Here is a 14,774-nt window from a genome sequence, read left to right on the forward strand (position 1 = left end):
TGGGTGAGGGTGGATAGGGGGGTGGTTTGGGGTACGGGGGTGATCTGTTGGGGAGCGAGAGGGGGGTTGGTATGGATGTGGCATGCTTAAAAAGGGACATTTAGTCATGGATATGGCGTTGTTAGGATTGGTTTTTTATTTTGTATGGGGATAGGAAAGTTGTATACCGACGGTTATATCGTATCGTTCCTGGTTGGCCGTTTCATGTACCTATTCTGCCGCCCCTTTCTACACGGGCGGCCCGTTCATACCTCATCAACCGCATATTCCAGCTAAACTCTCAAAAACTCTCTGTTCTACAACAATCCCAAGTGCTTCGCCGCGTGGTTGACGTGGTCGTCGCTGAAGCTAGCCATGAAATAGTACGAGTGGTCGTAACCCTGTCAATCCAAAGTCAGCAATCCCCTCCCCCAACAACCTCCCGGAGCTAAACTCGGTACTCACCTCCTGATACCTTACCGTCAACCCCTCCACCCCCGCCTCCCTCGCCGCCGCCTCCAAATTCTCCGGCAACAACTGTCCCTGCTTATAGAAATTATCCCCCGTCCCCACATCCACCAACGCCTTCAAATCCCCGCCCTTCCACCCCCTCACCAGCTCCGTCGCATCATGCTTCTTCCACCCCTCCCTCTCGGCGCCCAAATACCCGCTAAATGCCTTCTCCCCCCACGGACAGCGACTCGGATTGGCGATCGGCGCGAACGCGCTCACACTCTGATACATGCCCGGATTCTTCAGATACAGCGTCAGCGCGCCGTGCCCGCCCATGGAATGCCCCGTGATGGACACGCGCGCGCCGTCGAGCAGCGGGCCGTAGGTCGGGTCGGAGAAGAGGGCTTGCGGCAGTTCCCGCGTGATGTAGCTCTCCATGCGGTAGCCGGCGTTCCAGGGGGGCTGGGTCGCGTCGATGTAGAAGCCCGCGCCGGCGCCGAAGTCCCACGAGGTGGTTTCGTCGGGGTAGTTGAGGCCGCGCGGGGAGGTGTCGGGGTAGAGGATGGCTAGGCCGAGTTGGCTGGCGCGGTGCTGGAAGAAGCCTTTTTCGGAACAGTTTTCCGGGGTGCAGGTTAGGCCGGAGAGGTAGATTAGGAGGGGGACTTTGGTGGGGTTGGGGGTGAGGGCTTGCGGGGGGAGGTAGAGGTTGACGGCCATGGGGGTGGTGGTTTCGGTGGATTGGTGGGTGAGTTTGTGGAGCTTGCCGCCGAAGGAGGCGATGGTGGCTTTGGTTTCGAAGGTCATGTTGGGTGATTTGGTGGTTGGTGGTATGATGGTGGTGGTGGTGGTGGTGGTGATAGTGCCTTTGGGTGATGGGTGGTGTTGATGGTTGAGTTGAAGCTGAGGGTGTGGGTGGTTAGAAATCACCGAGTACCAAGCAGTCCGGTTAGGAGAAGGGGGAAAGGAGGTTTAATTACTTCCGGATTAACTCCTCCTTAATTACTACCACCAGATATTAGAGATAGCTAAAGCTCCCAATTCAAAGCACCAACTCCCGGAAAGCTACCCCGCCAATTGACTTGCCGATGGCGGGGTAGAGAAGACAAGAAAAGCAACCCCACCAAATGACATGCCGTCATCGCCGAACACCGAAGCCAAGGCCGGATCTCAACCACTCCTCTCCTTTCCATTATCCCCAAGTTCACGAACTCTCATCCTCGGTCCTGTTGAGATGGCACTCAAACGACTCGATGTACTGGTTCCACCCAATTCTAGTGAGGTTGAACTTGTTCTCGTAGTCGTACGACACGGCGCCAAAGGTGCACCCCGTCGGCGACATGCAGATGCCGCCGCATTCCGTGCTTTCGCATTATCGTCATTAGTTTCCAGGTCTCAAGGGATGGATATGCCAAGCGGTGGCAAAAACTCACAGGTAGGGGTAGCAGTAGAAAGGCGCATCGTCTGGTGCAAAGGTGGCGGCGTTGTGGATCAGGGTCGGCGGCAGGTTGTAGCACTTCTCGAGCTCGTAGACGTTATACTCGCAGTGGCCTTGGCCATTGGGGTCGGTGCAGATGAGTACCTATGCGGGGAGGCGGTTGTGTGAGACGGGGATGCAGACGGCTAATAAGTAACGAAGTGGGGGGTACTTACACCACCGATCTCGTTGTGCTCGGTGGGCACGGGCGAGGCTTGTGCAAGGGAAGCGAGCAAAACGGTGAAGATCGTCTTGAACAACATGGTGATTATTGAGGTAGGCTTGGTAGGTTTGTATGGAGGTTTTTGTTTGGTGAAGTGAGCCTGTTATTTTCGGAATTGCTCTGCGGTCGTATGAAGGTTGCCTGTAATAATCGATCGAGGAAGGAACAAGTTTCGTTTTTATAAGCCACGCCTGCCTTACCTACCAGGTGCCTTACCTATAAAATGAGCAATCCTCCTTGCAACCAACACGAGGTCAGACGCCCATGGCGGAAGCAACAATGCGAGCAGTGCAGATACGAGCAAACCAAACATTACATCATAGCAGTCACTGTACCTACCCAGCTGGTTGCTGCTGCGCACTTCGGTAACACGGCATGGGTTTCTGTTGGTAGCTCCAGTCACAGAAGAGGTCTGAGGGTGGCCTCTGTGGCGTAGGCTGATGATCCCTCTGAACTTGGGTGACTGCCGGGGTTAACGAATCCATCACATTGTTTCCATTGGTGACGTGGGATCTCGTGATTTGAGCAAGTGACATGGAGCTAAAGCCTTGTCGTTATGGTACGTGTAAGAATTTCCAAATCTCCGGGCATTTCTGGTTGGTTTCCGGGTTGTTTATTTCCTGTCGGTGGTTGACTGGAGTTGAACCGCAAAATGCTCTCCTCTTGGTGTAGAATACATACCTAACTTCAGCCCCAGTCTCTAAAACAGCACAGCGAAAACTTGGAAAATGATCTGGGACGACGGCCCGGGGTTTTCTTCTTTCTCCTTTCTCCAATCTACCTAAAACACCACAGAGAAAATTCTCTGTGACGACGGGATTTCCTTCTTTTTCCTTCCTCCAATCTACCTCCTGATTCCGCCGCGCCACCCCTCGTTTCCAGTTCTTCTTCGTCTGCACAGTCTTCTTCAATAGGTCCAGGAACAGGCGGCTCAACTAGTAAACCCCCCACAGGCTCAACCGGGCCGGGAGGCTGAACGCGCTGCCGAATCATTTGTGTATCGTAGCCCTCCTTCTCGAACTCGGCGAGCATGTCTGCCCAGGCTTTCGATTCTAAAGTCGATTGTGACGGGGTGCCTCCCGCCTTGACGAGAATTTGGCACATCTCATAGCGCCCGACGCCATCCCAATCCACAGGCTTATTCAATCCATTACTGGGGAAAGAGACGACCCAATCCAAAGGAGTCCGGTTTGCATCATCAAGGGCGTTGGGGTTCGCGCCGTGGCGTATCATCTCCGAGGCGAGGGAAGGCGGCACAATGTGCAGTGGCCAGGCGTTGCACACAAAGCGACTGTCCTCGCCGAAAAGGCCCAGGAGAAGGTTTGCACTGGCTCCAGCTTCAAGAGCAAGCGTGGCCAGTTTGAGCAGAGTCGAGTCAGAGATCCTTTTCGGGTAGGTATGCTGTCTGTTCCGCCAGGTTTCCTTGTACAGCAGCGTGAGGAAGTTGTGCTCGTCATTCACCGGGTAGCCATTCTCGAGGAGGAGGCGGATGGTCGTCATATATCTCTCGAAAAACACGCCCCAAGGGGGGGCGAACACCAGTGCTTGAAGTAAGGGGAAGCTCGTCAGCAGGGGCTTGTTCATGGTAGTAAACCCGTCAGGCGCGATCCGGGCCAGCCAGTCTCGAAGGCACAATGTCAGCCCACATGAGGCGACGAGAAACACAAACACCTCGTCCCGGTTCCAGCTCTCTTCCAGCCCGTAAGGATCGAGAAAGGGTATGCTGTAGAGATAGTCGAAATGGCTCATGCCAGTGGTAAGCTCTGACTGCTCGGCGTGGTAGGCGAGATGCTGTAATTCTTCGTCTTGGGAGTGGTAAGCCTGGTGCCTGGGAGCGCGGTCATGGTTATTCTGCATTCCTCCGATCGCCATGAAGTTGTCCCGCGCCCATCTCTTACTCAAGCTCCAGTACTTGAGATGGAATGAATGCCCGTTTTCATTGACGAGGCATGCAAGATCCCCCACTACAATTCGCTTGAACGTGAGGTTCGTGGTAAACTCAAGGACCGTTTGGTGCATTAGCTGGGGCCGGTCAATGTTATCCTGTCTCTTGATCTCGACCAGCCCTCCACCCCAAGCCGCAATGTCTTTTCGTGCTTGTTTCTCGCTATCGCTGGGGTAAGAGAGGTTTGGTAGAGGTAGTGATCCATTTCCACTTTCTGGGTGTCCTTGGCGCAGTGCGTCCATGGCCTCTTGATAAGAATTGCAACTCGATACCAGTACAGCGTCTCGGATCTGAATAGCGGTAACCGGAGGACCGCTGTGGCGGATGAGGAGCTCGAGCAAGGCAAATGTTCGTCGCCGGTTGCTCCTGCTAATCCGGTAGATGATGAGCTCGTAAAACTCAAAGAGATCATCGGGGAGCCCTAGTAGCTTGGACTCCAGCAGCTCGGGCGAAACAGCGTTTGGGCTGTACATGACTGTCTCAAAAAGGACTTTCAGGGCAAGCTTGACCCATAGGAAAACACCATTCGCCCGAGCGATGATACCCGGTATTAGCTGGGTAATATAAGGGTTCGTGGTATCCGATTTGGTTATGGAGCCCGCTGCAAACTCCTCCATATCATTTCTGGTATAGTCCTGTAGAGCAAACCCTGGATACGAAGAAAATTGCTTCCTAAGCGGCTCCCAAGGGCGACTCGAGAAGCAGATTTTCACAGCCGTCATTGACGAAGGGGAGCGCTGGATTAGACCCTTAAGAAAGCGACTGATCAAGTCAAGATGACCGTCAAACTCATCGAGTGCGTCGAAGAAAAGAATCAGGTCCGTCCTAGTTGCATTCTGGTCGAGAAGGATCCGGAGGACTCTCTCGAGCCTAGGAATTAGTCCATCTCTTTCATCGTGAAACTCGGCCATGGCCTTAGTAAGGAACTTGGTCATTGGCTGGGTGCTGTACGGCTTGAAGCGAGTAGCGACAGACGTTATAGAGGTCCTAAGCGAGGCCAACTCGGTCATCCACTGTGGCGTCATTTCCGCCAGTCGTCTAGAGAGCTCGGTGTGTCGAGACTGAAGGAGTGGTAGTCTCCTACGGCACTTGTCCAGATTGGCTGCGCGCTGTACATCGGACAGCTCGTCACCGCGCTGGGATAGAATTCCAATTTCTTCCCGTATGTTCTCGATCTCTCTGCGGGTGGATTCAAGGCTTGCCCGAATGCCGTACATTTGCTGGTCTATCTTTCGTTGCGCACTTTTGAGCGCTTGGTACTCCTCCCAGGTTTGCTCATGGTTCTTCCGGTACATGTTGCGGTATGGTGCAAGGAGTTGGAGGATGAGGCTTCGCAAAACACCCTCGAAGGACTTTTGGATAGCACTGCCGCGGTAGTGGAAGAAGAAGCCAGCCTTCACCTCAAGGGAGCCAGTATTCCAATTGTGCAGAAGCTCCCACGTCTCCTTACTTTTATAGATTAGCTTCATGATGGTCGATTTCCCAGAACCTGGCTTGCCGTTGATCCAAAACAGCTCCGATCCTTCCTGCAGCCAGCCGGAGAACGAAGGCACATCAAAGACCCATTTGAACGTGTTTTCAAACGGGTCATCAATCTGATCGATGCGGAAGTCTAGCTCGGGGGTATGCAGCTCCCTGTGTAGATCTAATCGCCCGGTTTTACGTTAACAGGTTGCTGGGTAATACACGGCGGTCTGGTGGCTGGAGTGATACAAGAGCCCAAACTTGATCGACGGTGTAACGTACCTGTCATTGACGCGAAAAGCTGGCCAAGTTTTGTTAAAGCATCCTCGCCTTCGCATGACATGGAGGAACCGATCGGTAGCCAATCCTTTTGTGTGCTATCGCTGATTGAAACAGGTACTGTGCCTAATGTATCACGCCGTCCAATTTCGTTGTCGCTCCCGTTGCCAACAGGCTCAACAGGCCGATTCGGAGAGCAAATTTCGGAAAGTGAATGCAAGATGAGCCTCAAGTTTGCATCGTCCCGGGGAAATTTGACCATATTTGAATGGTCCTCGTTGATGGGAATTGTCAACGACTTGTTGGTTCGGTAGTTGTGACTCGTTGCCGACTCGGGGTTCACAAGAACGGTAGGACGGCCCGTCCTGGCCCAGGTTCCATCAGAACGTCGCTACAGATTTTATTTTAATGGTCAACAGCAGCCTTTATCAAGTTACACCTCCAGCCGAGGTTCTGAAGGTACCTAGGTAGGTAAGGTACGTACCACGACGGTTGATGACACTTTCGTTTCGTATGCCCAGAGAATGTACGCTTTCCTGAGAAACGATAGCCCTTCGAACTGCGCATGCAACTGCCGCACGTAATTACTACCGCCCTCCCGCGATAGATCCTGTACCAGGAATTCATTCGGCTGTCCCTCCACCATGGCCATCAAATGGGATTGCTCCATGCCCAGGCTTGGGACACCGAACATGATGGCGCCCAGAACGTTATCAAGAATATTGGTGATATTTTTTTCGCCGCTGGCCGCTTGCACAATAGCCTCTTTAAGGACTAATCCACCCAGGCTGTGCGCGAGAAAAACAATGGGTTTTGACGAGGGAAGGTTCCAGCCTCCAGACTTGAGATGGAGTATCAGGCTCTGCGCCAGGTCCGAGATGGATTGGAACGAGGAGCTCTCGAGAAGGCTCGAATCGTAACCGTAAATGATTGTCCGGAGTCCTGGTATCGAGGCCGGGATGGCATCCCGTACCCACATGAAAGTCTTGTCGTGACCTCGCGGTTGCCATGAGCCAAAAGGGTGGCTGGCCAATCCCGAGACGGCGATGCAGCTGATGGTCCAAAACAATGTTTAGTTGATAAAGATTGCGTGACAAAGCCGCACACCGGGTGTTACCTACTCAGCACGGTGCCTTGCCGGGTCGACATCAGTGAGGGCTGTCATGCCCCGGAAGTGAGTATCGAGAATCAGGACATCCCACGGCGGGTGACCTCCCTGCAAGACGATAACCCACTCATCGTCGTCCATTGCATTCTGAAGGCATGTCGGTACTGCCTTCAACTGGAGAGTAGCAACTCTGGATGGCTGCTTCTCCCATTTATTCAAGGTCTTTGCGATTGAGTAGACGATGACTTGGTGTGCAGACAAATGCAAGGCGGCGCTGAGCAGGTCGGCAACCTCGTTCGGGCTGCAAATACGGCTGGGAAGGTTGCGTAGCCGAAACACCGTCCGTGTCAAATCTCGAGCGGGTTTCATTTCGGCCATCGAAGATCATGTGCCGGCACTGGGGTTACAGGCAGGGCGAGCCGATGTCGACCTCAAGGCTCAATGTTTGGGGTCCATATTCAGTTTGGTTGTAAATACTAAAGCGGGGAAATGCCGCGAGCTGAAGGCCCCCCGTGTCAGACAGAACTTGATTGGCTCGGCCCCAGCTGAAGTGAGGTACTGAGACATGCCGGTGGGAACATAGGTGCCCGATTGGGATCGGGAAACGGGAAACGGGAAACATGGTGGTCATGTTCGCCTGTATGTCCACTTATATGTTCACCAACCCTCCAAGGGCCAAGACCCTGGCCAAAACCAGTAGCTCCGCTTTGCTATGCTGACCAAGGACGACAACGTGGATACTGTGTAGTCTATAGATGGTCTGCGCTGAGGACTCGCTACCGAGCTTGGCAATGCTTGGGTACAGTCTCCCATCAATGCTCAAGCATCTGGGTTGATTTTTCTAATTCGACGCGAGGTTACTCAGGTTAGCCATGCTTATCAGCGTGTCTGGACGGTCGGTCCTTACTCAAATTATACGAGTCTTCGTCGCCTACACCTCCAGTTTCCCTGCCCAGGTCCTCCCGTATGTTTGGTCTAGGTCCCCCACGCCTCTTTTTGGATACGTAGACACTTGCTGCATCATATACTGGTTCTGGCCCCTTTGGACAAACACAGAACTTTTATGGGCAAAATCTACAGACATCTCTTCATCCATACCGATGTTGACGGCGACGGCAGACCCCCAGACACGAATTCAAAAACATCAACATATAAATAAATGGTTCAGAGTCGCTGAGCATCCACATGTGCAAAACCAAATTTGAATTGAAAAGCATCACCAGCATCAAACTATTACAATTCTAGACTTTGTGAAAGTGGAATCCCAACGCCGAAAATGAATTAACGTCAACAAGGCAAGGGAGGGAGAGAAATGCCACAAGACTCAAACGAGCAGAGCAGAGCAGAGCAGCACAGCACAGCAAAGCAGGTAATAATCAGTAACAATGCCCATTCTATGGAAGCCCTATAGTATATGTACATAAACATTAAGTAGGTAGCATTAACCCCTCCCCCCAAAAGCCACAGGAAGAGGAGATATCCCACACCACCACCACCACCACCCCCTTAGGTCAGACAAGGCCAAGCCCCCTTCCGTCAGGTAACTGCAGTACCATGTCGAAACAAGAGATTTGCCCCAATCCCAACCCATAAAGAAAAAAAAAGAAAAAAATGACCAAGCAAGCAAATAAGTGTATCTATCGCAGCCCCCCTCAAAAATAAGGAGTGTTCGGTCACGCTCGCCCGCCAGCCCACCCACCCACCAGTCATCATCCCCATCATCATAACCACATCACCATATGTGTTTTTGCGTAGCCCCCCCCTTCCAGTCTCCAGCCCCCCAAAGGCACGGGAAGAGACAAGAGGCAGGGGCAAGAGAGATAGAGATAGAGATAGAGAGAGAGAAAGAGAACCAACCGACTGGCCCTGATCAAGCTCAGGCTCAAACCAGCACCACAGCAGCGACCAGGCCCGCCAGCAGCGCGACGCCCTTGCCGCCGCGCGCCACGAGGAGGCTGTCGGCGCCGGCCGTCGGGATGGGCGTGCCGCTGCCGTTTGTGGGTGTGGGCGTGGGCGTCGGGGTCGGTTCCGGCGTGGGTTCCGGCGTGGGCTCGGGCGTGCCGCCGTAGGAGGAGGGCCGCGGGCCGCCGGGGAGCGTGCCGGGTCCGCCGGGTAGGGTGCTGGGGCTGCTGGGGGCGGTGCCCGGGGACGAGGGGCTGGGGCTGGGGCTGGGGCCCGGGCTGCCTGGGGAAGTGCCGGGGGATGAAGGGCCGGGGCCGCCAGGGGAGGAAGGGCCGGGACCGCCGGGGACGGTGCCGGGGGAGGAGGGGCCAGGGCCGCCGCTGCCCGGGACGGTGACCATGGTGGGGATGATGATGGTGGTCGGGGGCAGCGGGGTCGAGGTCCAGACCGTCTCGGTGGCTTCGACGATGACGGTCGAGTAGCCCGTGACGGTTTCTTGCTCTGTGACGGGGACGTTGACCGTCACGGGGACGTGTTCTGTGATGGTCACGGGCACGATATCCGTTACCGTGTGCACGTCCGTGTTGGTGAGTGTGATTCTGGGTTTTCGTGTTAGTGAGTTGGTCACTGGTTGGGTAGGGTATGGGAGGTAGCGCTTACGTGTCGGTTTGGGTGACCTTGACGGTGGAGCCCTCGATCACGGTGGTGTAGGTGGTGACGGGGCAGGTAACCTGGTGTCCATGTTAGCCGATATCACTTTGCCGTCGTTACTGAAAGAGACATACCGTCGTGTAGACATCAGTGGTCTCGTACTCCGTCGCGACGGATGTTGTGTAGATGGTCTCGGTCTGCTGGACCTTGGTGACAACAGTCGAGGTCGAGGTCCAGGTGATCTCCACCGTCGAGCCGTCAACAACCTTGGTCTCAGTCACAGGGCACAGCTCGGTGAGGGTGGTGTAGACGACTGCAAGCCATGTTAGTAAGTGTAAACAACCTCAAGGGGCTAGCTAGGGTTGCCTTACCCTGGTCTGTCGACTTGGTTACCGGGGGTGCCGTCTTGGTGATGACGATGGTGGTGGGGACAGTTGTCTTGACCGTGCTGGTCGTGGTGTAGGTGGTTGTGTAGGTGTGGCCGGGCTTGGTGTGGGTCTCGGTGACGGGGCAGACGGTGGTGTAAGTCACAATCACCTTGGTGGTGATGGTTTCGCAGTCATCATCCTTACCGCCTTTACCACCGCCACCTTTACCACCGCCGCCATTGTAGCCGCCGCCTCCACCACCACCGCCATGGCCACCACCACCACCACCGCTATAGCCGCCGCCGCCGCCACCACCACCACTGCCATGTCCGTATGTCCTACCGACCAGTCCCCGGTCTCCCCTGTGGGGGATGTTGGCCGTGAGGGCCGTAGCCGCTAGGGCCAGGATAGAAAATACTGCTCTCATTGTGTCTGTGCGGCCGGTCTGCCGGCAACGACTGGGTTGTAAGTGAGGATGAAGCCGATCTGGTGGGCCCAGGATCTTCAGGCACGAGGTGGTTGGGAGTGAGGGTCTGGAGAAACCTTAGCGAACGGTTGGTGGTTGGGAGAACCCAAGAAGCCGGCGATGAGGAAGCAGGATGGGGAGAGAGGGCAGCAGACAATCTGGGAGGCAGGATGTTTATACGCCATCAGTGCCATCCAGCGCAGGACCACGAGAGCGAAGAGCAAGTGTGGTACGGCGGGGTTGGGATGACATCTTGCCCATGTCCAACAGCAGCTTGAGACAATCCCATCTAGGCTGCATGAAGCTGGCCATGGTACTTCGTAGGAGGGCAGGTGGGGATCAGAGGAATCGGAGCTCGAGGATTGGGCGGCGGAGAGCTCTCTGCCCGGGAATCGCGAGGTTGGGCAGACACCCCCAGCTGTGAGACCGAAGCGGAAGCTGGTCCAGGACCGACGGCGCCGTGCATGCATACAACCGTGCCCACCGGTTGGCCCAGCCAGGCCCGTTGTTGGCCGCGCAGGAAGTACACAGGAGGAGGCGAACAACATCCCCGACTGTCAGATTCCCGCACCGGTCGAGTGTACTTCGTACCTGTCGTGGAGATGGATGGTCAACCCCGGGAAGGTCCTGCATCCAGAGGCCCGTCCAACCTCTCCACCGCAGCACCTCCCTTGAGAAAAACCCCCTTCAGGGCATGGCGCAGTCGTAGCGGAGCTGACTCTCGATTTACCCAGGCAATAGCTAACTAACAATCTGTGACCGTTTGCTGTTTCAAGCTCTCGAAAAAAGGCGGCGCAGGCGGTGGCTCTCTGAATTCAGATCGCTGCTCGTGTAAGTGCGTGCCTCACTCCTCACGCCTCGGCCCCCCACTGCCATCCCAAAAGTGGACAGCAGAAAACAGGTGAGGCCTGTCATGCCTGTCTAGCTGAAATCCGTACTGTGGTATTTCCCTGCATTGATGTCTTCCTATGAGGTGAATAAGAAAAACCACGGCCCATCCATCGATCAGTCGTCGGCGGTGTCTCGGCTGCGTGTGTTGTTCCGTTGTTCCTGGAAACTGCACGAAATGTCGAAACTCGCGTCAATGAGCCAACGCTAAGCATGGTGGACATGCACCCCTGAAAAATCAAGGGAGTTGAGTGGTTGTCCTGCCCACCACGCCGCAAGTGGGCCTTCCGAACCCTGCCAATGACGACGGCTTTTGGTGATAAGCTTGCCAAGCATATGTGCCCCTGTTGGTATTCCTTAGCATGGTTTGACGTGTTTCCAGCTCTGCTCAGAGACCGCAATGTTGACCGGCCCGATGGCCGACCTGTTCTGGCGGAGTCCATTGGGGGTTCCTAATCTAGGAAACAACAGTGCCGCTTGTCTCGCCTCGTAGGCAAAGGCCAACAGGAGAGCAAGTGCATCTCAACTCGCCCGATTTCGGGGTTGCCGCGAGAGCCCACTGTTGTAAAGCGGAAACCTGCCGTTGACGTCTTCCAGAGTGCACTGAATTCACTGTGTAGGTACACTGCACGTAGTTTGACTAGTCCGATGTTGTGGCGACCGACAGGCGACATACCGTATCGGTAGGGTCTGGGGAATTTTGTCCAGACCCGAAGCCCATTCGACGACGCACCAACCACGGCAACCGGCCCTTTGGTCGACAGACCACTCCGCCGCCACTGGCGACCTGGGGAGGGCTCGGGAGGGTTGTGTTGCCCGGTCAGCCCGTCGATCGACTGCCATTGAGATGGGTCGAGAACGCAGCTACGCTCTGGAAAAAGAAGAACAAAAAGCAAGGTCAGGTCTGCAGGCTGGCCGTGGGCAGGGAAACTCCCGCAGTCACCCGCGCGATCTGCATTTCCGGCCGCCTGACGTGGAGGCAGCTCCGGCCGGAGAACACGAAAACTAAAGGATTTGGACCTCTCAGAGGAGAGAAGCCAACTGCAGCTCTCGACGTAATCCATTTGGGCAGGGGCGGATTTCGATATTAAAAAAAACCGAACAAGCTGCACTGCTGCACTCGCTCCTTCCTTAAGGGGGTGGTTGCTGCTAGGTTGCAACGTTCGAAGTCTTCAAGTTTCCACTGAAGCATTGGGGTTTACTTCGTATTGCTAATCGTTGTTGTCCAGATCGCATCATAGACGTCGCTGAGAGCCTGGGATCATCAAAAGTCATGGCGTCATGTAGGAACAGAACCATGTCTCTCGATGGCAACCGGCGGGTGGTGGGCAAGGTGGGGCAGCCCTGCACACCGATCCCGATCGCGCGGCCTGGGGTCGGATGTGTTTGCCAAGCGTTACCACCTCGTCGAATGTTCCGTCTCTTCGCCTGCTTGCTCGGAATTGAGATCTTGAACCCGGGTGTCGGCGCAAGCGCCCGCCGTGGCACCTCCGAGGCTCCAGGCTCCAATCCAGCGAACATCTAGCACGCGAGCAGGCAATTGAAGGTCCGCCCGAACACAACAAGGCACAGCATCTTTCCATGGTGGTATTTTCCAGCAGTTGCCCTCTGCAAACATGGCCACGATGATGTTCGTGTCTGTGGTCCGTTAACCGGCACCGGCCGGCAATTGGCTCGCTACGAAGCGGATATCCCGCTGGTTGCTTCATGAACGTTGGTAGCATCGAGGACCACTGCAAAACCTGCCCCCAAGTTCCTGGCTGGTGCTCGGCAGACAGGACAGCCCGGTTCTCTCCCTTGCTGTCCAGCAACATAAAATCCGTGTCTGACGGCGTTTCAGCCTATGTTAGGGAACATTGCCGTTCGCGTCTGCCTTATGTTCCGTAACGAGGAGCTTAAAACACCTTGAAATAACTTACCGGGGTAGGAGACGGGCCCATTTCTAATGACCTTCCATCGCTTGGTGGGGAGCAGGGGAGGTTGTGTTGGCTGCTCTGCCCCACACCTTCCCGAATATCGGTTTTGTGGGGCCCGGTCAACTATCACCCCCACGAACTCGGAGCTTCGCGTAACCCCAACAACAACCAGCCCCTTCCGCAGCAGAGCTTTGAAAGCTCAAGATGGCCTTTTCCCGGCCCAGGGGTCCGCGCGGCCTCCCATACGGCCATCACTCGGCAGTGCGACTTTTTTGAATTTACGATCCCAAATGTGCCAGACTGCGGATTCAAGTTTTGCGACCCAGGCTGACCGGGTATTCGGCATCTTTCAGAGATGAGGGTAGGTAGTTCGGTTGCGATAACAAATCATGATGCAATCGCCGCCCTTCGCGTCTTCCAGACCGTTGCCGATCTGCCCTGCCTTGGCGACATTCCGAGGAAGTGTAGTCTGCTGCCGTCTGACCCGACAACCGGCTGGTTGGTTTGGTAGGTAGGGGCAGACAACTCTCCACTCGCCCAAGGCTTGAGCCTCAACAGTGCTGCATTTCCCCTCTTTCGATTCCGAGACATCATTTTGACCTCACGGGGACGAACTTTTGATCTCATAATACGACCGTACAATACAATGTTGGATTATAGTATGGTGTAATATTACTTCTGGCAGTCAGGATTTCGGTCCCCGGCGCCACCGCCGTGCCGCCCTCAGAACTGCAGTCGGCACCAACCAAGCGCTATTTGCGCTCCCTCGCCATCCGAGTAGCCGTATGTGCCGTACTTCGCACCGGACCGGGAGATACCTCACTGTCGGGTCTCAGCTGGCGGCCGTTCACGGCTCCCGCGCTCTGTAACTCTTGGTATTATGCGTGGGGGCTGGGAAGGCGGAGATAATTCACGGCCAAATGTCGAGGCCAGCGCCAGCCACATTTCAAATGTTTCACAAGATGATTCTATACTAACTAGGAAGTTATTGGCTATTCTTATGTGAGCAAGATGTCTTGCTGATGAAAGGCATTTCACCAGCCACCGGGGAACATGGTACCCAAGAACCATGCAGCATACTGCAGCTGCACAGCAGGATATTCACAATAGATGAGAGACGGCAACTCGCTCTGACGTCTCGCTGTGTATTGGCGTCCATTTTGCCCATTCCCGCCTTCTCCTTCGCTCCCAACCGTTGCTCTCGGGCGTTACGCATTCGTCCCAGGTGGACTTCGTATAACGGTTCGAAGCGATGCCGAACTTGAACGGTCTCGGAACTCCCGTCTGGATGGCAGTTGTCGCAACCTACACAGTTATGTTAGATTCCAGCGAGTAATTTGACAGTTTTAATCTATGTTACTGTTCTCGCAGATCTAACCGAGCACCGAGCCAAGCTTCGAGGAGCTCGAAGATGGGTTCGGGTACCTGTTCAACATTGCAACCCGCTGTCAGTCTGCCCCCCTGACTGCCTTGACAAAATATCTTCAAATCCATAACTATGGTACTACCAAAAACGAACCATCTCCTGTAATAATGAGGTCCTGTTTTAGAAACGAAGTCCAAACCTGGGAGCCGTGCTCTGTCTGGCCCTTACACGAATTGACCAATCAACGCCTGTGCTTCGATAACGGAGCCGAAAACGCGGGGGAGGGGTAATT

General features: G+C 55.0%; 5 protein-coding genes across 5 annotated transcripts; 1 reads left to right on the forward strand and 4 right to left on the reverse strand.

The window, feature by feature from the left end:
* Positions 1-296: 296 nt before the first annotated feature.
* CHGG_05615 (uncharacterized protein) lies at positions 297-1,236 on the reverse strand (the record flags this gene model as incomplete). Its single annotated transcript, XM_001221709.1, has 2 exons — positions 297-380; positions 445-1,236. The coding sequence occupies 2 exons, from the start codon at positions 1,234-1,236 to the stop codon at positions 297-299; spliced, it is 876 nt and encodes a 291-aa protein (XP_001221710.1).
* Positions 1,237-1,633: 397 nt separating this feature from the next.
* CHGG_05616 (uncharacterized protein) lies at positions 1,634-2,169 on the reverse strand (the record flags this gene model as incomplete). The annotated part of the gene is made up of 3 exons (XM_001221710.1): positions 1,634-1,793; positions 1,863-2,011; positions 2,083-2,169. The coding sequence occupies 3 exons, from the start codon at positions 2,167-2,169 to the stop codon at positions 1,634-1,636; spliced, it is 396 nt and encodes a 131-aa protein (XP_001221711.1).
* A 737-nt stretch (positions 2,170-2,906) lies between these two features.
* Positions 2,907-7,294, reverse strand: CHGG_05617 (uncharacterized protein; the record flags this gene model as incomplete). Its single annotated transcript, XM_001221711.1, has 4 exons — positions 2,907-5,719; positions 5,821-6,208; positions 6,302-6,869; positions 6,939-7,294. 4 exons carry the CDS (start codon positions 7,292-7,294, stop codon positions 2,907-2,909), a joined length of 4,125 nt encoding a protein of 1,374 aa, XP_001221712.1.
* Positions 7,295-8,807: 1,513 nt separating this feature from the next.
* CHGG_05618 (uncharacterized protein) lies at positions 8,808-10,273 on the reverse strand (the record flags this gene model as incomplete). Its single annotated transcript, XM_001221712.1, has 4 exons — positions 8,808-9,426; positions 9,488-9,558; positions 9,613-9,791; positions 9,850-10,273. The coding sequence occupies 4 exons, from the start codon at positions 10,271-10,273 to the stop codon at positions 8,808-8,810; spliced, it is 1,293 nt and encodes a 430-aa protein (XP_001221713.1).
* Positions 10,274-11,600: 1,327 nt separating this feature from the next.
* CHGG_05619 (uncharacterized protein) lies at positions 11,601-12,209 on the forward strand (the record flags this gene model as incomplete). The annotated part of the gene is made up of 2 exons (XM_001221713.1): positions 11,601-11,648; positions 11,868-12,209. The coding sequence occupies 2 exons, from the start codon at positions 11,601-11,603 to the stop codon at positions 12,207-12,209; spliced, it is 390 nt and encodes a 129-aa protein (XP_001221714.1).
* Between the last annotated feature and the right edge of the window lie 2,565 nt (positions 12,210-14,774).

This window comes from Chaetomium globosum, genomic scaffold (assembly GCF_000143365.1).
Source record: "Chaetomium globosum CBS 148.51 scaffold_3 genomic scaffold, whole genome shotgun sequence".
Taxonomy (NCBI): Eukaryota; Fungi; Ascomycota; class Sordariomycetes; order Sordariales; family Chaetomiaceae; genus Chaetomium; species Chaetomium globosum.